This window comes from Scaptodrosophila lebanonensis, unplaced genomic scaffold (genome assembly GCF_003285725.1).
Source record: "Scaptodrosophila lebanonensis strain 11010-0011.00,11010-0021.00 unplaced genomic scaffold, SlebRS2 tig00000001-arrow-pilon, whole genome shotgun sequence".
NCBI classification, from domain to species: domain Eukaryota; kingdom Metazoa; phylum Arthropoda; class Insecta; order Diptera; family Drosophilidae; genus Scaptodrosophila; species Scaptodrosophila lebanonensis.
This window is the reverse complement of record NW_022060529.1, coordinates 28598063-28619709: the sequence shown is the minus strand read 5'-3', so window position 1 is coordinate 28619709 and position 21647 is coordinate 28598063. Positions and strand designations below refer to the sequence as shown.

The window sequence follows — 21647 nt, the reverse complement described above, 5'->3', positions numbered from 1 at the left end:
CCCCCACAAAGCAACAAGGGACTGAGGTAAGGGTAGCTGGGGTGCGAATAACCACCTGTCTGGTGTTTGCTTTCTGGTTAGAAAAATGGTCGCTCAATTTGCGTGAAAAGGCAAATAATTTAAAATTCCCCGGGGTTCTAAAAAGTACATTTAAATTGCTTTTATATATGGGAAGAATTGCTTGTGCCTTTATTTTTTCTTCATTTTTTGGTTTTTCAACAGCTCCAGCAACAACGACATCTACCGTTGCAAGTCCTTGCAGGTTCAACGATTAGTTGTTGTTGTTGTTATTGCTACTGCTGTTATAAATTTGCGTGTCAAAAGTGACGCTCAGTTTTTTTAATGTTTTCCATACGTAACGAAACTTTCAAATGTTAGTTCTTACATATGAATGTGGTACGAGTTTTGTAATATATTGTATGCATGTATGTATATTAACAAACATGTTGGTGTGTAAAAATGTTAGTGTCCTTATCAGCGCTTCAACATTTTTACATGTGTCCTGCTTGAAATATGCGGCGCTGTTTTTCCACGTTCTTAGTCTGGTTTTTGCAGGTTTCCGCTTCGGTCGCTGCTACACTTGATGTCAAGTGTCAAGTGTGGGACAGTTAAAGTTATTTATTATAACGACGATCACACACATGCCACAACGCAGTGGGGAAATTGTAGGAACACCAATGATTTTTTCCTGCTACGTGCACCAAAATTACCAATCATTTAATGTCCACTATGTGAGTTAAATGTAAATTAGAATTACAGTAATGTGTCCGTTGGGTTGCAAGTTGCAACGACGCCCTTCTGCCGTAAAAACACAGTCGAGACGCACCATCCCACGTCACAGCATCTTCAATGGATGAAAATGTGAGCATTATGTCGCCCCTGCAAATTTCCCCGACCACTCTTAGGGTAAAGGGTATAATAACAATAAAGAGATGAACTTACTCAAACGTAACAAGCATTTTAAATAGATTTCCAGAGGCCACTTCGAAACGCCAAAAGTGTCGCATAACTATATTATTTATAATATGGTTACCTGTATTCCAAATTAAATGAAATTTATATTTAACAACTTAATCGAGAGAAATTGTGCATAAATGGCCAATTATATGCTTATGAAAATTAGCTGATGGTTAACACTGAGCTATTTAAGCCGCGACAAAATAATTTCTATTATTATATTTTACTCGGATCTTACCTAAAATGAACGTGTTTATTGTCATTGTGCTGCTAATTCAGCTGCTTCTCAAGGACCAAATTTCGGTAAGTACATACATAGATTATTATTTGTACAAGTACTCATGCCCTCCCAGGCACAAAGTGCCAGCGACTTGGCCGCCTACCGGAAGATGCAGGACGATTGCGCCAAGGAGTTAAAAGTTAGCGCCGACGAAGTCAAGCAGTTAAACAGCGACAAGGGTAGTCCCAGTGAGGCGCTAAAGTGCTATCAAAGCTGTCTGTACAAGAAAATGGGTCTGCTGTCGGCCGACGGAAAGCGCAATGATGAGGCCATACTGAAGTACGCCCAGATGCGCTTCATCGGAACTCCTGTTGACAAGCTTAAGGCACAACTAACCCAGTGCGCAGCCACCAAGGGCGACACAGAATGCGACATGGTGTGGAGTTTTGAGCAGTGCATGCAGAAGGGCTTGAAGGCCTAGAAGGTCTGTCTGAAAATGCAATTTCTCACCGGCTTTCCGACCATGTGATTATATACAACAATTCCTGAAATAATAAACCTATTTTGCAATAATTATGCTCGTTATGCATACAAGTAATTGCATCGGTGGCGGGCGGTTGAATGCATTTAATTATGCAAATTAAAAATAAACATTTTTAAATAACCTGTAATACGAGTTTATGAACATATAACACCTAGTTGTACATATACACTACACCATACTTTTTTGTGCAATGCGGAGTTGAACTAAAGTAATATACAAAACACCAACAACGGCTGTTGAGAGCGTGGATAGAGATAACATTTTTGACTATAAACTCAGAATTGAGCTATAAAAACGGGACCTTGTGTGAAGAGACATGAACATTCCAGGTAGAAATGATCAAATTTGGTAGAATTGGTGAATATAATTAGGAGAGTTCTGAAAAACCAAAAATAGCGGGGTAGTAGGAGTTTACAAACTTTTAATTTCTATGACTAATCGAGCTCTCATACTTCCTGAGATCCTAGCATTTGACAGGTGGGCATGGCTGTATCATGTAATCTTCTCATTCCGATAAAGAATTTATAAGGGGTCTGCCACACATCCTTTGGTGAATTAAAAAATGCAAACACGTTGTGACACACTGTTAGGTCATTTAACTATTAGCTGCTATGTTAAATGATTTATCGTTCTTGCAATTGTCTTGAACTGCTTGCACACTATAATGTCACTTTTGTTTTCGTCGTGGACCATGAGCAATTAGAACCGAGCCCATTGCACACTTTTACAATTACTCACGGGTGTTTTCCACCCAGTTTCTAGACCACAAGTGATTTCTGATCGACGCCGCCGTTAAGGGTGCCCAACATTTTGTTGGGAAAGCGGTTCAAGTTCTATTTGGCTTCGCTAAAGTCATTGGCCTTGATCATAGCTATAAATATCCTCTTTCGTTTGCTGCAACTCTTTCACGCACTGTTGCTTGTATTCATTGGTTAAGCATTCTTTTCTGCCCAATACTTTACTGTACTTGAGTAAATCACTTATCGAAGCCAAGGTTTGGTCAGCAACAGCAATCCATCAATATTAATGTGGCTAGAAGCGTCAATTTTTTTATACGTACTTATATTGTAGCTGCCGACGCTAGGTTATTGTGTTCTAAGCCTGCCCTCATAAAATCCGGTTTCTGATCATCTCAGTCTCGGTTTTTATAAATAGACAATCCAAGCCCAGGGGAATAGCCGTTCTATAGCCGCAGGCTGTGTGCTCTCTGAAGCAAAGTTAATCAGTCTACCGATTTAATTGGGTTTAGGCAGATTCGGAGTCATTCCTCAAGTTTTACAAATTCCATATCTTCTTCGATTGATAATGTTCGATTAATATAATAATTTAAGACTTCAAATTATTTGTTTGTTTTGCGATTTACCTTATTCTCGGTGCTCACATCGCACCACACCATCGTAAGCCGAAATGAAAACTTTGTACTTTTCACGATTTGAACACGCCCAACCAAGATAGATATAAATCTTACCACCGTATTGAAAACTGAGAGTCAGACGAAGATACAAAGATGCGAAGTTGCAGTTAGATGGGCGGCGTTGAGAGAAAGACCTTGGAAAACAGGAAACTTTTTTCATTTGAATCCTATTATTTTAACGTAGTTGTAATCTTATTATCCACGAGATGACAGCAAAATGACATTTAGAAAATTTCACGCTGTGTGAAATGTTGAAAACAAAAAATCAACCAAAAGGAGCTCGGGAATGCAAGACAGTCAGTGAAGCGATGCGGATGGGTGGCTATGACTGCGACTCCAGCCCGACTGTGGTGCTATATTCGTCCCCTCCGCATTGTTCGGCTTGTGTTTTTCACAAGATTTCCACCGCGTGTCTGGCTACCGTTGTCTCCCTTTTAATTTCAATTCTGACATTTGTTTGTCTGCTGTCAAAATAAAGTAGCTTTGGTGCAAAAGAAATAAACCAAAAGATTGCGATTGAAAATTGTTCGCGCATATTTGTCGTTGTTGTTGGAGCGCAGACGCTGATGTTTCTGGCATTGTGGCTGGGTTTGCTGTACAGCATAAAATAATAAAGTAAGCTGGTTTGACTTTTTGTAGACTTTATAATCCTCACGTGGTAATCTTGATTAAATTTCTGGTAGCGGTGGCATTTAATTCAAGATAGTAAATGAAGATTCAATGTTTAATGTTGCTTTCAAAGTACTTTAAATTTAATGTCCAAGAAAATAAACAAATTCATTTTATTCGAATATATGTATTGCGGCTTAAATCGCCTTTTGGCCGAGAGGCGACTCTTCTTTATTAGCCTTTAATGGCCCAAATAATTACCAATGTAACTAGACATAGACGTTTTCGCACACTCGTGCCTGGAATGATCTGCTTCAGCATTCATTATTTATTTTATTTATTTATTACTTCAAAAACAGAATCATCTTCTTTGAAAACCTTTCTTGAAGAGAGAGCGCATTGAAGTAGGCTGCCTTCCAAGCATCAAATTTTATGGAACAGCTATTTACCAGCTAGGTACCAATATTCTTGCGATTGTAGCTATGTATCACTTATTTGCATTATCTTTCCTCCTGCTGCGACTCGAGACTCCTGGCCGATTTGACTATTTCGATGGGACGCCGCAGTTAGTCGCGTCTATAAAAGTGCGACCAAGGATTATGTGTTCTTTGAACAGAAGTGTGACGAATAGACGATATGAGACACAACATGTTGTTCACAGCTTGCCCTGGGGGGTATAAAGGGATGGCGTATTAGGTTTTACGCAAAATAATTGATATGATATATAATATCAGGAAAAATATACAATTGTACTGCATCCACAGACTTATCTATATGAAAAGTTTGGTGTTTCTAGCTAATAAAGTCTCTGAGATCTAGGTGATCATACGGACGGATGGCTGAACAGACAGACATGGTCATTCTTGGTCATCAAGAATTTTTGGTGGGGTCTGCCACGCTTTCTTCTGCCTGTTACATTTTTAAACCCTGTACCCAAAGGGTAAAAGGGTATATTAGTTCTGTGCGAGTGTACATGGAACACACAGAAGGAGGCGTGGCAGACCCCACAAAGTATATATATTCTTGATCAGGATGACAAGCCGAGTCGATATAGCCATGTACGTCTGTCTGTATGAACGCAAGGATCTCAGAGAGTATAAGAGCTAGAATAACCAAACTTGTTATCTAGATTCTCCTGAGCCCGAGAAAGGACGAGTTTCTTCATTTTTTCTGATCCACCCCCCACTCCCCCCTATTCACGATATTCTATTCTATTTAAAATTTGGTAGTCACATTAAGTTAGTGATTAAATATCCGTATACTAAGTTTCATTATGATAGGTTGATCAGAAAGAAAGTTATAGTCATATAACCAGGCCCAATGCACACATACATACATATGTACAAGTACAGAAACACACATAGACACGATTCTGATGTAAATGTATGTATGCATGTATCGAATATTTTATGTTTAATTTAGTTAATTAATTAAATTAAATTAATTAATTAATTTAATTTCTTTTTTTGTGGGGTGGTACAGGGTATTTAAGAGTTGAGCCTGCTCGACTTTAGCATTCCTTTCTTGTTTACTTTTCGCAAACTTACTACATATACATAGTATATATACGAGTATAATAGTTACTCAATAAATAGGCATTGTTTTAGAAGTGGTTTTGCAAGAAGGGGCCACCGAAAGCAAGAAATTTATTTTTATTGTTTAAGAATGGAACATTTATCTACAACAAATTTATAAGAAGTACATTGATAAAGGCTTTAGTATGCTCTTGGTAAAGTTTTCTACACTCAATAATTTTTTTGATTCTCCTCGGAGTGCTTCACACCATCAATTATAACTTCACCGACATCATCGTCATCATTGGAGGTGGGCACCTCATTCTCCTTCATCGCATTGTCTGCTTCGCCTTCTTGCTCAGAAACCTCGCTCCGCTCTAGCACTTCACGAATTCTCTGTTCTGCCTCAAGTGTCTTAAGATGGTTGTAGCATAGATGAAGCTTGTATGCGGCCTCACAACGATTCCTGCTCTGTAGGTCCATGCACTCCCTGATCTCAGGCTTTTCGTGCTCTGCGATATTCTGCACCTGGGTCTTGAACGCGTCCTCCAGCAGCATTTCGTACTTAACAAGGCCCAATTTATCGTAAAGGCAGCGAACGAAGCACTGTAGTGGCTCGTTGTGCTTCAGGTCAAAGAATGACAGCTGCTGGCTTCCTCCGTAGTCCATATTGACCATGTTGTTTCCGTCGCTGCCCCCGTTGCTGGCGCCCATTGCATTGTCGTTGTTATTGTAATCGTTGGATAATAAACTTAGGCGAAAAAGCTTCAGTTGGGACATGGATACATCCGTCTCCCTCATGCACGTCCGCAGCATCTCTTGGCTGAGCTTCGAGGGCACAGAGCTGTTTTTGTCGGCCACCTCAGTGCGGGTTAGCGACATGTTCAGCGACACCGAGAGCGAGCGTGCCTACATAAGTGAGAAAATCATAGTGAGACTTTGCGATGCTGATGGAGAATTAATCAATAAATTGTTGTGTACCCATGCCAGTTGCAGGAAGCTGCTAAGACCCAAAAAGAACAGGACAGTTAGCGACGCCGACGCTCTTAACAATTGTACGCTTTTATACATCAAAACTTCGGCTTTATCGAGGTAGTATTTGGCACGCCAGAACCTTGTGTATAGATACTTTATGTCGAGGCTGCTCAAGCTGGGGGTTTTTATAGCGAACCTTGGCATGGCGGGTGCATAATTATGTGGCTTGATTGCAATTTGATTGTCAAACCTATTGCTGTGATTATTATTTTAATGCTCCTGAACTGATTGTATGGATCAATGATTGGAAATGGTTAAATGCTAGAAACGTATTTTTTTAAATACATGAACTCTGCTTTGGGTTTATATGTATATTGCCTGCCATTATATCGCTATAATACTTATTCACGCTTCAATGCAATGAAAGTCATTTACATGAGATACTTATCGCTACAAAACGGAAAAAATAATGGGTGGCAATACTGAATCGCAATTGCTGGCGACAGCTGATATTTTGCATGACTAATAAGCGAACATTTTTGGAAAATCTGATCTAAAAATAGTCTAAATTGGCATTACAAATATGACAGGATATTAAAAAACAATTTAACGACAGGAACATATTAAAGAAAAGTAGTCTGGAGATTTAGATTGACAAAAAAAAAATCATAAACGAATTAATTCTTATCTGCAGTTAAAGAAGACTTGCGGTAGAAACAAGGGGAGAAGCGTTTCAATTGGGATATAGGACTGTTTGAAAAAAACTTTCAAAATAATTGCGTTATCCTTAAATGTTAAATGTGCGCATCCTTTGATAGAAGTTTTATTTTACAAAACTTTATTCATACAACATTAAACGAGCTATACTGAAAAGCGTCTTTGAAAGAAATACGCGAGTTATCGAATTCAGTAATTGCGGAAGAAGGAACAGGGAGGAAAATGTTCACACATAAGACATCTTTGTGCAAAATTTGGTGTCTCTAGAGATTCATGTGTTCATACGGGAGATAGGGCTAGATCGACTCGTTGTATCATGCTGATCAAAAATATATATACTTTGTTACATTTTTCACCTCCCGAAATATTCCAAATCGAACGTTTTCCTTCTTACAAGTAATTTTTAACGCTATAATTTTTGGCTTGCTAGAGTTACAGTTCGCACAGGATCCTAAATACTTGCAATTCAATAATTTTGTTAATTCTAAAAGAAGCTTGCGGGGATTTTAATGCTTAATTCTTCTTAATGCTTAATTCTTCTTCTTCTTTATAGTTATTTGGCAGACCCCCCAAGAGTATAAATATTCTTGATCAGTATGACAAAACGAGTCGATGTCCGTCTACCCGTCTATTTAACCAAACTTGGTACATAAGTTTCGCTAAGCAGATCAAGCTTTTGTTTTTCAAATGCACCCCAAACTTCCGTGCCATAAGTAACTTTTCATAGCTCCCGAAAATAGCCCAAATTTGCAATTGCTTCCGGTAAGTGCTTATGTATGTGCCCGCAGCTGTTGCTTTTGTTGTTGCTATGGATGAACTCTGTACTGCACAATTGCACGCACACAGACACACACAAACACGATATTAATGTAACTGTATTCTATTAAAACTTTAAGGTGCTATATTCCTTTTGGATGTCCATAAAGGTGTTTCTTTTTAAAAATAAAAAATATGTATTTGTTCAGTATATTATTGACAAAATCGAAAAAGCAAACATTCTCATTATTCATACGACTTCATTCATGTGGCTAGCGCAACTCGCTAACCCAGTTTTCTAAGGCCTAGTTGACGGCTTGGACCGTAAATGGATTGTTCACATAGCACTAAAGAGCCCTCTTTCAAACGGGAAAGAGCTGACACTATCAAAATAAAATATGATTTAAGAAAAATTAATACACAGACCTCTCGTATTAAATTGAATAAAATTGCAAACCGAGCTCAATTCTTCAGAGCTCGATTTTAAGATATTTATACTATGTTGTAGTATATTTATTCTTAAATTACTTATCTCCTGCCTGCACATTTTGAAAGAGTCATTAATGCTGTGCGCAACTTGCAAGGTAACAAACCAAATTGTACGCAATTACGACGTACCCTCCAAATTGCAGTAGCTGTTTCCGTCCGTTGCTCTTCTTCTTCTGATATAAGCAGCATATGTATGTATAGGTTTGTAAATTACATAACTTACGCAAAATCATAATCGCGCTTCTTCACGTATGCTGATGATATTCAGTTTTACTTTTCCTTTTCGAAAAGAAGAGAGTGAAATATTAGTCTTGACTTCCTCTTTAACATAGACACACACCAGCCGGAGAGAGTACAGTAAAATACTATTCCCCCATAAACTTATTTCCACCAACTTTGTTGAACCACCTAATTAATTGGTGAGTCGGCATCTTCGAAAACATCATAAGGGTATATCTTGATGACTGAAGAACTGATAATTGAAGAAGCGGTAATAAGAATGCGAAATTGATTGTTAGATTGCAACGTATCGACAAAGGAAATTTTCTTCATATGTATAGTGTGTATGTACGTCTTTCAAATCAAAGCAATATGTAGCAGCAACTCTGGCACTGACAGAAAAGTAAAAACACGACCAAGTCCATTGGCAGGCTCCATATCCAGCGAAGCTTTTATAAAATTAAATTACACTAATGTGAGAATCGCAGGCGAAGGAAAAGTTCTCGAACCACGGACATCAGCAGGCAGACAACCCGGAGGACAAGCCAAATAGGAAAAGTTGTTTGTTCCGCCCAGTGACTGGCTGTCTTTCTTTTAGTTGAACACAAGACAAAAGCAAGTCAAGCATCAATGTGGCTGTCCCTTTGGCAAATAGGTTGGTGGCTGTGCGGCGAACTCCATGCGTGTTGGTTCCTTTGTCAAGCAACTGCCACCGCAAAATCCAAGAGCTGTCTACTTAAATGCATTATCTGGTCGGGGGAAGCAACATCTATGCCAATGCCTTTTAATAGACATTAGTAAACGCATCAGTGATTATGCCAAGGCTTTTGTGCTGATAAAGCGACAGCGGCGAGTGCAACTGAAACTGACCCTAAATGGAAGTGACGTGACAGCTCGTTGGACACAAACAGGCAGCGAGTGACAAAATGAATTATACGTGTAGAAGCTTGCCAGTGGGCTTAGAGTATGTAAAAACTGGGTGGGCGGTGGATCCCTTGAGCAATTGGCATTTACTTGTAAAACGAGTTCATGCAGCAGCAACCCCCAGTGGCGCAACTAGTGGCGCCCCACCTATTTCTCACTCTCCCTCAGCCAGCTTAAAAGCCGTGTGTTGCATTTGCGCCACGTGTTCAATGAATGTTTAATGATTTGTTAATTGGATTTAGGCTTTTAAAAAACTTGGTTCCTGTCCTCCCATGGGCCCATGCATGCTGGTCATTTGGCACTGCCGTCTTTTGTGGATGCAAACTTCGCCAGCACCAGGCTCATTAATATTTATACACGCATAGAGTGGAAAACCCCTTGGGAGGTCGTTACAAGTTTGTGCCACGCTGACGAGGGTAGTGGCAGCTTTCAGGTGAATTCAAAACGCCAACAATTGCGAGCTAATGATGTTGACTGTTATGCAAATGTCAAAGACAGCCAAATGACTTTAAGTATTTTTATTTATGGAGATAGAAGCAGCTTCACACAGCTTCGATTACAGTTTGCTGCTTATAGCTGTGACTTGTGCTTATAGTAGCATTGAAACAACTGGTAGGCGGTGTCACAAGCGTTCTCTCCTTTAAGTGAATCGCAACTGGCTTGCACCTCCTTGACAGTGGCCTCTCCTTCGATGGGACCCAACTTGGCAAGGACTACGTCCGGCTTAACCTCGCCATCTTGGATGAAGCCGGCTTTAGTCAGGAAACAGTTGGCAAAGCATTTCACCTTAGGATCGGTGTCGGTGAAATCTCCTTTGCGCAATGCCATTGCTTGCTCCTTTGTTATGCCCTCCTGCTTGACGCACTCTGCGGCATGTTCGTGAGCTTTTTGCTTTTGTTCCTCGGAGAGCTTGAGATCCTATATGAAGAGATAGAAATTATTACCCTTGCAGACTAATTAAGGATTCTTAGGCTACTCACATGTGCAGAGGCAAGAGCCACAAACAGAACGGCAATTATTAGTTTCATTCTGGTAGGGTTTATTTGAGCGGTCGTTGCGTCTGAGCTACCTATGTGTTGCGAAGTGTGATCACAAATGACAGTGAGTCGCTCTTTTATATGATATTTCTGGTTCTGATTTGTTGTTTCTGTTTTTATTTGTTTTGCTATTTTGCTTTACTCCATTACCCATATTAATGTATTGTTTGCTCGCTTATTCAGCCGACTGCCTGGTACATGTTTGTCGATTCTAGCCCCTTTACTTTGATCTAGCAACAAAATTCTATCGATAAGCCATAGTCATGATTTCGTTTGTCATTTAACTTGGGGTCAAAGTCCCTTCCCCTTGATGATCGTGCTGCTTTACACAATTTCGCAAATTACACAAGTCGATTCAGATTTATTCGTTCGCCAGACTTTCAAATGCTAATTAGCCTATTAGCTTAGTGGTCTACGTGGCAGTTTGCATTGTTCGATAAAATACTACTATACATTAATTAATGATTTAGCTGTTATTTTCCACAAATTAGATTGCACACTAGGCTGCTCATCATAAATCTGGCTACCTGGCACTATCGGCATGACGCTGCATATTTTAATATCAGACGTGAATGAAAGAGCATTTGGATTTCAGCACTGCTAACACCGATAGTGTTTTGAGAATATTCCAACTAAGTATACATATTTAGTGTACCTCGTAGACCGTCTATTCAGTAATTGCACTTTTGCTGGCTACATTTACATGTGCACTTACTTGCGTGCTCCTTTAAAAAAATTATCTTAAAACCAACAAAAAATTGATTTCTTCAGATATAATGAAATAATGCCAAATGTAAAAAAATAATACATATATATAAAATAAATAATATATAATATGTTGTACTCTGTACACGTATGTATATACATGAAATGTACAAGCGTATTAAGTTTGCGGGAGGTGAAAAATATAACAGGCAGAAGGAGGCGTGGCAGACCTAACACACTATATATATTCTTGATCAGGAAGACAAGACAAGACGTCCGTCTATCTGTAGGATTTCAGAAAGTATAAGAGCTAGAATACCCAAACATGGTATCCAGATTCTCCTAAGTCCGAGAAAGTACGAGTTTGAGTTTTTTTTCGATGCATCCCCCACTCCCCCGCTATTAGTGATTTTCCATAACTGCCGTAATTTCGAACTCAAATTTGGTAATTACATCTACATAGTTAGTGATTATGTGTCCGTATGTTAAGTGTCACCATGATTGGTCAATTCTGAAAAAAGTTATAGTCATAAGTAAAATCGCGGAATGCAGCTCTGCCCGCAGCGGTTGTTGTTGTTGCTGTTTTGGGTCAACTTTGTGCTGCATACATACACGCATATAAACACGCAGAGACACGATTCTGATGTACTTGTAAATCTATTCTATTGAAATTTTCCATAAACACTTATGTATGTATACATGTGTTTAGTATTTAAAATTTAATGTAATTATTTAATTAAAGTAATTAAATTTTTTTAATTTATTTTTTTGTGGAGAGTCAGGGTATTTTACTGTCGGGCTTGCTCGACATCTTGTTTAAACTTTAATTTAAATTTTCCTAATTTTAATAATTTAAATAGTTTCTTTAATTATTCTACACATATGTACAGAGTATTTCAAAGTCGGCACACCCGACTATAGCTTTTTTATATGCTTTTGGGTGAAGATCAGAGTTAAAGCAAAGCGCAACCACAACAGCTGCTGAAAGAGCATGGACGTTGGCCTATCACGATGTACTTGCCTGAAAGTCTGGGACCAAAGCCCAAGAAAGGATAAGGGCCAAGGGTTCTGGTAAATCACTAATAGAGATATAGAAAGAATAACGAGTGCATCGGAAAATACACTAATTTGCTAATTGCTTAGGAGAATATGAATTTTAGGTATAAACTTAAAGTATTTTCTACATTCTAGACAGAAATGTCTATATCGACTGAGCTGCTCATACTTGAGCTACTTTTACACCTTTGTGCAGGGTATATAAATAATATAAGCTCGTGTTGCCAAGCGAGAGTCTGCATACCAAGTTTGGTCAACGTGGCTAGAGACAAGTCTATCTCGACATTCTGAATTCTACTCTTCGCCTTCTGGGTATAAAAATGTCGTGATTAATTATGATACAAGGTGGTTTGAACTCGGTTAATTGTAGCAAGGCATATTGAAGAGTGCATAGTGTCGGCGCAGATGAAGATAACTTAATAGTTCATTTATATTTACAAAGCTTTAAACACACTGCACTCGCTTGGTACATGGCGAGATTTCTTTGTTTATTCATAAGTGAATCCAAACAAAATTTAAATTTACTTTCTTTTGGCACAAATGAATTTGGAAAATTCTCCGTTGCAGTCATACTCCCGCCTTCAGTTTCTTCTTTTACTTTCATCGGCTCTGCAGCAAAAGTGTAAAGTTCTTTACAAAATGCTGCTGTACTACACGTCAAAAGAGTTCTGTATTGTGAGGAAATTGCTACTTAATTGTCATTTGAGAGTTTGATTTCGAATTCTGCTTTTTATCTTGTCCCTGAACGACTGAACGGCAGCATTGTGTGAATGTATTTGGAATGTACAAGTATATAGGAATTATTGACAGTTAATCTCAATATGTAATACGCGTATATTAATCTCTAGAAAATATATTTAAATATTAAACGAGGGACAATTGAGGGAGTTGTATACAAGAGATTATCGTAGTAATTCAGTGAAATAGCTTTCATTTTTAGACCATTTTGCCTGAAATTTGTTAAATATTTGTTAAATACTTTAAAAGCCATAGCTTCGGCAATTTAAGGTACACTAGTAAGTACATTTTTACTAAAAAAAAGGTGGACTATTTGTTCAATCAAAGATATAGTATATAAATACATATATTTATATGCATCAGTAGGTTCGGATACGGAGGCAGTTATTCCAACTTCTACAACCAATTATTTAAAAACGGGTATCAAATTTTATTTTAATAGTTCTGAATGACGTGAGCCAGTGCTATTACCAATATAACACACAATGAGCGCTGTGCAAAGTCCAAAGAGTTCGAGATCATTGCTAAAAGAACCGGTTCCCTGTTAAGCTTATACATATGTATATGATTAATTGTTATAACAAGAATAAACCATTGTGAACTGCATTTGAAATGCATATTACCTAAGTTATTGTTACTAAGTAGTTGCGCTTGCCAGCGATAATAAAGAGATTTATTTACATGCGAATGTTTACATAGTTACAAAATATTTACTGCTGACAGCATCGATAATTCATGACCTTCCAAAACTTTCGAGGGAAACTCGTAAATACAATAACACGCACTCCAATTGCCGACATTTCAACAGTGGTTTAGAACTCAGTTGCGTCTGAACAAAAAAAAAATAATGGCAAATTATAAAATTCAACTTAAAAGAAACGAAAGCCTCATTGTACATTTACAATAATGTCTTTAAACGGCTTCAACAGATTCGGGATATTTTATTAGTCATAGCTTTTTGTCAGCGCTCGTCAATACTCTCCCAAATACTGGGAAGAGTATTTTTCTGACGAGTGCTGACAGCGGCCTATATGACCAATGTGTGAATATTATGTATAAACGATTTACCAGAACTGATCACAAAACTATTAATAAATAGTATAACCATAAAAAAGTTAGACCAAAGTTTTTCCATATTCCGATATTCAATAACTTATCCTTTAGCTACTGAACCACTGTGAGCTGGTGTAAAAATCGTGCCGTAAACGTTGCCTGACAATATTTAAATAATGATAAATTCATAATGTCAAAGTACGTCGTATAAACAGCCTTTTGTCCTTCATAATTTGTTGTCTCTATCGCTGCTATAAGCTCCAAAATTTATATACTATAATAATGCCAAGCACGGAAAGGACCTTCGCCAAACTAACTTAAGTATGTAGCATGATTTGTTGGCAGTCGCAAAAAGTAACGATGGGAAAAGGAGGGTAAGGGGAAGAGCGAAAGGGCGTCCGCTTTATAAACTCATATAAAATTATTTTATCGTCCTGACAGGTGAAGTTGGGTACGCCGTTAATAGCGACATCATGCGCTTTCCCCATGAACACTTAAACTCTTATAAATATATATGTATATATTTTATGTTTCTGCTTCTATTAAATACTATATGTCATGCCATAAAAATATAAACAGCACATAAAACGATAGTAAAAACAACTTCAGTCTTCCACACGTTTGTTATACATACTATATAACGGTGTAATAGTTATACTATATATACATATATACTTGTATAAATGAAACAAAAAAAAAAACTAATAAAATGTCATTGCAAATGTGGGAAAAAGGCAAAGAAGCCACTGGGAAGGCCAACGTCACGCGAAAAACTATTTGAGTCAAACATCAAAATGCTCCGACTTCTTTGCTTAATTCATGGAAATTTGTAGACACATACACATACACTAAGAACTCAAACATCCACAGTTTAGTTACTGCAATTCTACTATTTAATCAATTTAATATTATAACAATATATAACATGAATCATGGTTATATGTAACATACAGAAAGAGGCGTGGCAGACCCCCAAAAGTATACCAAGTTTGGTTATTCTAGCTCTTATACTGCGATCCTCGCGTAAATGCGGACGGACAGACGGACATGGCTATATCGACTCGTCTTGTCATCCTGATCAAGAATATATATACTTTGTGGGGTCCGCCACGCCTCCTTCTGCCTGTTACATTTTTCAGCTTCCGCAAACCTAATATATATTCTTGTAAATAGGTCTGAAGTCGCCGATGCATATTCTCAATATTAAAGTATCCAAATTTGTAAAGTCATTTTGAGTTTTAAACTTGACTTTACTATTACATAATCATAGTAAAGATACATGCATATTTCGCAATAATAGTTGTCCCACCTTTAATTTTAAGCAATATTGGACTTATACATATCTATAATTTGAGATTTATCACCTACAGTAGACTTCAGTAAATCAGAAGATTTATTTCCGTATTTGGAAAATATCGACCGAAAATAGGAAACATATAATGGTCGCGGTTTTACAATATTCCAAAGTATCCCTTTTCAATAGTATTACAATATTTGGAATAACTCTATCACCCGTGGCTATTGAGTGCTTATACTTTAGATATTCTGACCAGGTGATCCATTACACCCCAATAATATGGAATTAATTTTACGCATCATTTTTGTTGCACAATGGTAGATTTCGGCCAAATAGGATCCTTTAGTTAAATTTTGGTAATCATATTCATATACTTATAATACTGTACTGTACAGCTGCTGTACACATCACAGTTGTGGCTTATACTAGAATAATCTTAAAATCTCCTGCTAGACAGACAAACATGGCTGAATCGACTCGTCTTGTTATGCTGATCACTAATATATACATATAGGAGTACGTTTCAGGCACTAGAATAAAATCAATGTGATATTGTGTGTGCGCAAACAATTTTTTATTGTATTCGTGCTATAGGAATTTACGAAATCATTGTTTTTGTCTACGATGTTTCCAAGCTGAACTCGCCTGCACGCCTATTTTACAAAGGACTTGTGGCATACCTCGCACTCAGTCATCTCACCCTCATTATTGGTTGAGTGATCAGCGCCTTTGTCGTCTTTGTCGCCCTTGTCGTCCTTATTGTGTTTACTGTCCTTATCGTCACCGTGGCCGCGTTTCTTATTGATGTCTTTATTCTTGGGTGCCTTCAAGTTCCTCTGCTCACGCTTCTTCTTTCCCTCCTTCTTTGGTCTGGCCTTGCGTGGCAGAGCAATCTTGCTTTCCGGAAACTCAACCAGTTGAGCAAAGTTTTCCACCATTTTATTTGTGATCGTTGGCTTACGGAGAGCTACGACTCTATTCTTCGTGTTGGGAGCTCGACGGGTCTTGAGCGCAGGCGCGCGTCGAGTCAGAGCTTTCGGGCGGCGACGTCGTGCTGGTGCCATCATAGAGTTTACATTGACCTTTACTTTTCTGGACCTCAAATTTGTGATGTTCTTCATGTTTTTTCAAACAAAAAGCCGAAAAAAAAATATTTCAAGTAATTTACTTAGAAAATATATTTGATTTATTTTATTGATGTGCTTGTTAAAGTCTCGAATACGAATGAAAGAAATATGAGTATGGAAACAGAAATATGGTTGAAAACTTTTAAAAAGCGTACATTGTTGAAAAAGTGTTTGTTTTTAGCTGTCAATGTAACAAGCAGGGTTTGTTTGAGCCGTTGCCGGCAGAAGCCGTGGCTAGCGTGGAGCGCTGCCGACAGAAGCAGGGAGTCGTGCGAGCTGGCCTGCAGAAGCTCGTTCGTGTCAGGGAGACATATGTACATACTATATGGGCGATGTGTGAACAAATTATGATGATATGCTTGTGTCTTTTAATATTTTGGCTATATGAAATAAATAGATCATTAACATATGTATGTGAATCTCTGCATGTACCGCAATTAAGGGTGAAAGTATATCAGCGGAAGAATGTGAATCAACTAAACGAATTTTTTTGGGTATGGGAATAGGTAGTTGAGTCCCTTTAAATTAAGCCAAATTTGCAATGGCACGGATTTTTAAAAATAATATCACGTACCACTCTGCAAACGCAGGCAAAACTGCTGGGTCAAGCTAAACTCAAATTTCTTTGAGAATAAGATTTTCGTAAAATCTGGCAAATTTACTATTAGATACTTTTAGCCATAATCCCAAAAGCGTTTATGAAATTTTTGATTTTTGCAAGCTGTTCGTCGACCAAGCATAGCCACCTCAGACATTTTCTTAAGCAGCACCGATACTGAGTATTTTAACAACCAAAATGGATGTCGATGAGGATTCGCCCACTCACTTTCAGCTTTACAATAAGCTGCCGCAGTATGATAAGATGAGGAAAGTAGCTGGAGAATCGCCTACAATGCTGAGATCAAAGATTGCCGGGACCTGGCTATTGGACAACAATAAGCAAAACGTTTAAGCTCTAGTAGGTACTGGATAGCTACAACTACTAGTGCCTTCCTAGAGGATCTACTAGTGCAATCAGTTCTCCAGGCGGTATAGCCACGTGAAGTAGCAGTAACTGGGCTTCAACAGCATGCAGTAGCAGCACTTTGACGTCGACAAATTCCTGCTATGCGTCTTCCACATTAATAACTTCCTTAAGTGGCAGTGTGTGTTCCACCTCAAATATTATGAGCCAAAAAATTGTTCTTCTATAAAAAATGCTCTTTCTACTCCTGAAGTAGGAAAATAATGTCAGAAAGTACTAAGCTGACCGGCCCTAAAGCCTAAACGCAAAGTGGTACAATCGCCCATGCAAAACAGAAAAAAAAGAAGATTGCTTGACTCTTATTTAGAGTCCGGCAACCTCTCCAAAGACGCTCCATCAATTTCCAGTAACCAATTTGCGTTACTGGAGTATCCAGATACAACTGACGCTGAAATCATTCATCGGTACCGCCCCCTATCAACATCGAGGATGTATAGAATGTAATTCTAATGGAGGTTGATCTGAAGTTCAAGTTTTTACCCTACGGTGTGAATGTACACACATGCATATGTACACATCTATGTACATGTACACATCTATGTATGTATGTATGTTTATTCGTCTTGCACTGACAGAGCAAGAAATGGAATTATTGATTGTATCGACGGATTCAACTATCGATAGTTTTGATGCTCTAGCACATAGAGCATCCGACACATGCCCATCTCTAGCATCTCAGCTGATCGCATATTTACAGCGACTTACCGTTTTAGTGTTAGCTAACAACGCTACAAATGTATTCTGAACGAATCTAAGAGTCATTTACCGTTAAGCCTATTTTGTGAGTGTATTCATGCGATTTACAAAAGCAGAAACACACCTTTTACATTCACAACAATCATATTTAGAATTGAAGACACAAATTAGTGTTGAATTAAAAAATTGAATACATACTTATATATGTATGTATGTATGTATATAGGCGGATAACTCCTGCATGAAAAATTTAAATGTATGTATGTATGTACAAATCAGCGTTGACGAACGCTCCAATTTTGGCGGGACGTCCCGATTTATAAATCAAAATTAAATGTCCCGCGTCGGACTTTTCGGGGATAACTCGACCGTGCGTACAACGTGCTGAGGAAGCACACAGTTAAGTCGGGACTGGTTGTACTATATTTGCTATTTGGAAAATTAACTCTTTAAAAAACTTTAGAAAGCGCCGAAAGAAGAATATCATATAGTAAATAAACTTTAATAAACACAAAGTATATAAATTATTGATCAGGATGACAAGACAAGTCGATATAGCTATGTCCGTCTGTCCGTCCATCCGTCTGTCTGTATGAGCGCATCGATCTCAGCAAGTGCAATAGCTAGGATAACCAAACTTGGCATTCAGGTTCCCCTAAGTCAGATCGAGTTTGTGTTTTTTTTCTGATACAACCCCCCCCCCCCCCCACTCCCCAGCAATTCGTGTTTTTCCTAACTCCGGTAATTCTTTGGATTTTAAACTACATTTTGGTAACTACATCCCGTTAGTGAATGTGTGCCAAGTTTCATCATAATATGTCAATTCTGAAGAAAGTTATAGCCATAAATAAAATCGCTCCCCATGCTCTTAGAATACATTTGTAGCGTTGTTAGCTGACGCAACCTATTAACACAAACGGTAAGACGCTTGTAAATATGCGATCAGCTGAGATGCTAGAGATGGGCATGTGTCGATGGGCATCACGAATCCGTATGCACGGTGAATGGATACACAAATTTTTCTTTGTAAATCGAATAATTACGAGAATGTCGATATTTAATTTATGCTTGTATACATGTGTATATGGTAGTCCAATTTCCAAGGACCGATATATGTACATAATATTACTTTTTCGTAAAATATTAATTTATTTTATGCAAATGTGGGTAACATTAACATTGTTATTTTTTGGATATGCGCTCCAAATCCCTTGTTTTTTTCAACAATAAAATACATGTATGTACATAACACAATGTTTTAAGATAGACTTTATGCAACAAATTGGAATAAATATTAGAGTATTTCCTAACTTTAAATTATATTTTGGTCGTGTTAGCACACATAATTTATTTATAATTATCTACTGTTGCTTAAAATTTTATTCAATTCGGTCAATTCTAAGAAAAGGTATTAGCAAAACAAATTCTCGCCAGTACAACCCCCACAAACTGCAGCAACAAGTTCGCTCTTCTTCTTCCCCTTTTTGCTGCTGCTATGGGCGCATATAACTCAGTGACGGAAGTTTACCTGGGTACAGGGTATTAAGCTGTCGGGCTTGCTCGACTGTAGCGTTCTCTCTTGTTTTTACAGGAAAACTCCCATATTTCAGTCCCCAAGAAAAATCGTAATAAACCAAGTATGCAGTTTTTTCTAAGAGTATACAAACTAAGTTTGAAGTTGATTAGATGCATATTGTAGATTTTTCATACAAACGTTGGAGCCTGTTTTCCCCCCTTTGGAGCTCGAATTTCCAAAATCGCTACGCTATGAAAGGATACTTGAGCCCAAATTTCAGCTTCCTAGCTCACCAATCAGTCTGTCAGAACAAACTGTTTTATATACATATAAATGAATAAATATGCTTAGTTCTAATTCTGTGCCTCTTAATACACTCCAGTAATACTCATACTGACCAATCAGTTTACTGCCCACAAAACTGCTCATCGAGCGCTATTTGCTAACGCGCCTGTTGTCCTTAAAAAGAGTACAATGGACTTCTATCCAAAATCAAAGCATTGCTGCCCCTCAACTTTTCTGGATAGTACGTAGCTACCTCGCAGATAGGACATTCACGTACTGGATGGAGAGAAGTCTAGTGTTCGGGTTATTAGAGCTAGAGTTCCGCAAGGCAGTGTCTTGGGGCTCGCCCAACGATTCAAATCGAAGATCCGAATGACGCTCACGTTGTCACCTAAGTAGATGACACGGCCGTCCTGGCCAGAAGCAATTGTCTTTATGAAGCCACGGATATTTTGCAGCAGATATTTTGAATCAATCCAATAGCTACTAAGATACATTGCATTAGACGGGTTGAAATTCTACTTGTATTATTCTCTAAACTGTTCTATTCATTATATGTATTTGTGATCGACGTACATACTCGTATACCAATAAGGCGGTAGTACAATCCATCTTACATACATACTATACTATTATTGATTTATATTTATATATTAATGTATATAATGTTCACGCTTTATGATTAATCATATGTAATATATAATGTATACACACCTGTACATATAGCACACAAATACTTTCATGTAGTACATACGTGTATATTAAGTATGCATGTTTGTATGAGGGAGTCGGGGCGCAAATGTAATTAAAAAACTTTTGAAAACCACATCAACGTAAATGTATGGTGCAAACAAATTTGTGCATTTGACAATTTTTGGTTAAGGCAAAAGTTGATATTTGTATGTAAGCAAGTGTGTGGGTGTGTTTGTGTGGGTTGCCGTTGCTGTTATTTATGCTGTGGGTGTCATTGTCATAAGAATACCGCCAAAAACCTGGGGCTGGCGTTTTATTTGCCGGGAGTTTGACATTAAATGAACGCCACTTTAAATGCTTTAGCTCCACCAATGTTTCGTAGTACGAACATTTAGTTCATAAATAAATAGGAGTCATCATTAATACTTTTTACGAGCCCTATTTCGCAACAATTTAATTTATTTTAATTGCCCAAAGGGCTGCCCCATTTACTGCCGCTGCCATAAAGCATGCCCCAGACATTTCAATCTAACTGCATTTAAATTGCACACGAAAAACAGACAACATAGCGCTCCTCCTAATAGGCCATTAATGCGGCCAACGGGTTGTTTGGCCAAATTCCGTGTAAGAAGCCACGCATCTTGTTAGTGTGCAGGTAATAACATTAAAAGCCAACACTTTTCATTCACATCACGAATGGTAACATACAATTACAGGAAAAGTCAGAGTCCGAGCCATTAAACTGGCCGCTGGTTGCCAAAGGGGTTTTCACATTAAATTTAATCAATTAAACGTTAAATTATCGATAAGAAACCATTTGTATTCGTATAAGAAGCTGTGAAGGCAATCTACTTAAAAACTCTACGAGTTGGACCATTTGCCACAGATATACATAGATTCATGCTTACTTGTATAAGTACATATAGTGTTCTTTAGTATACATGTACTTATATATGTACATAAGTATGTGCACTTTTCTGACGACAGGACGAAACACCCTTGTACTCTCTATCTTCTCCGAGCCGTTCGGCCCAATATTGCTCCACCCTCGACCCCAACCTTCGCAGCCATAATAATAATTT

General features: G+C 38.0%; 3 protein-coding genes across 3 annotated transcripts; 1 reads left to right on the top strand and 2 right to left on the bottom strand.

Annotated features, from left to right (window-relative positions):
- Window positions 1–1200: 1200 nt before the first annotated feature.
- LOC115634311 (pheromone-binding protein-related protein 6) lies at window positions 1201–1658 on the top strand. Its single transcript, XM_030531972.1, has 2 exons — window positions 1201–1260; window positions 1311–1658. Exons 1-2 carry the CDS (start codon window positions 1201–1203, stop codon window positions 1656–1658), a joined length of 408 nt encoding a protein of 135 aa, XP_030387832.1.
- A 3831-nt stretch (window positions 1659–5489) lies between these two features.
- LOC115634303 lies at window positions 5490–6437 on the bottom strand. The gene is made up of 2 exons (XM_030531960.1): window positions 6240–6437; window positions 5490–6167 (listed from the first exon to the last, which is right to left on the bottom strand). The coding sequence occupies exons 1-2, from the start codon at window positions 6435–6437 to the stop codon at window positions 5490–5492; spliced, it is 876 nt and encodes a 291-aa protein (XP_030387820.1).
- Window positions 6438–9841: 3404 nt separating this feature from the next.
- LOC115634293 (general odorant-binding protein 56d-like) lies at window positions 9842–14009 on the bottom strand. The gene is made up of 3 exons (XM_030531948.1): window positions 13943–14009; window positions 10319–10449; window positions 9842–10256 (listed from the first exon to the last, which is right to left on the bottom strand). The coding sequence occupies exons 1-3, from the start codon at window positions 14007–14009 to the stop codon at window positions 9909–9911; spliced, it is 546 nt and encodes a 181-aa protein (XP_030387808.1). The 3' UTR covers window positions 9842–9908.
- Window positions 14010–21647: the final 7638 nt, after the last annotated feature.

Coding starts and splice junctions, on each gene's coding strand:
- LOC115634311 (XM_030531972.1), top strand. CDS start 1,201: ATGAACGTGTTTATTGTCATTGTGCTGCTAATTCAGCTGCTTCTCAAG. Junction 1,261..1,310: donor TTCTCAAGGACCAAATTTCG/GTAAGTACATAC, acceptor ATGCCCTCCCAG/GCACAAAGTGCCAGCGACTT.
- LOC115634293 (XM_030531948.1), bottom strand. CDS start 14,009: ATGGAAAAACTTTGGTCTAACTTTTTTATGGTTATACTATTTATTAAT. Junction 10,450..13,942: donor TAGTTTTGTGATCAGTTCTG/GTAAATCGTTTA, acceptor ATCATATAAAAG/AGCGACTCACTGTCATTTGT. Junction 10,257..10,318: donor TGGCTCTTGCCTCTGCACAT/GTGAGTAGCCTA, acceptor CTCTTCATATAG/GATCTCAAGCTCTCCGAGGA.
- LOC115634303 (XM_030531960.1), bottom strand. CDS start 6,437: ATGCCAAGGTTCGCTATAAAAACCCCCAGCTTGAGCAGCCTCGACATA. Junction 6,168..6,239: donor GCTTCCTGCAACTGGCATGG/GTACACAACAAT, acceptor TCACTTATGTAG/GCACGCTCGCTCTCGGTGTC.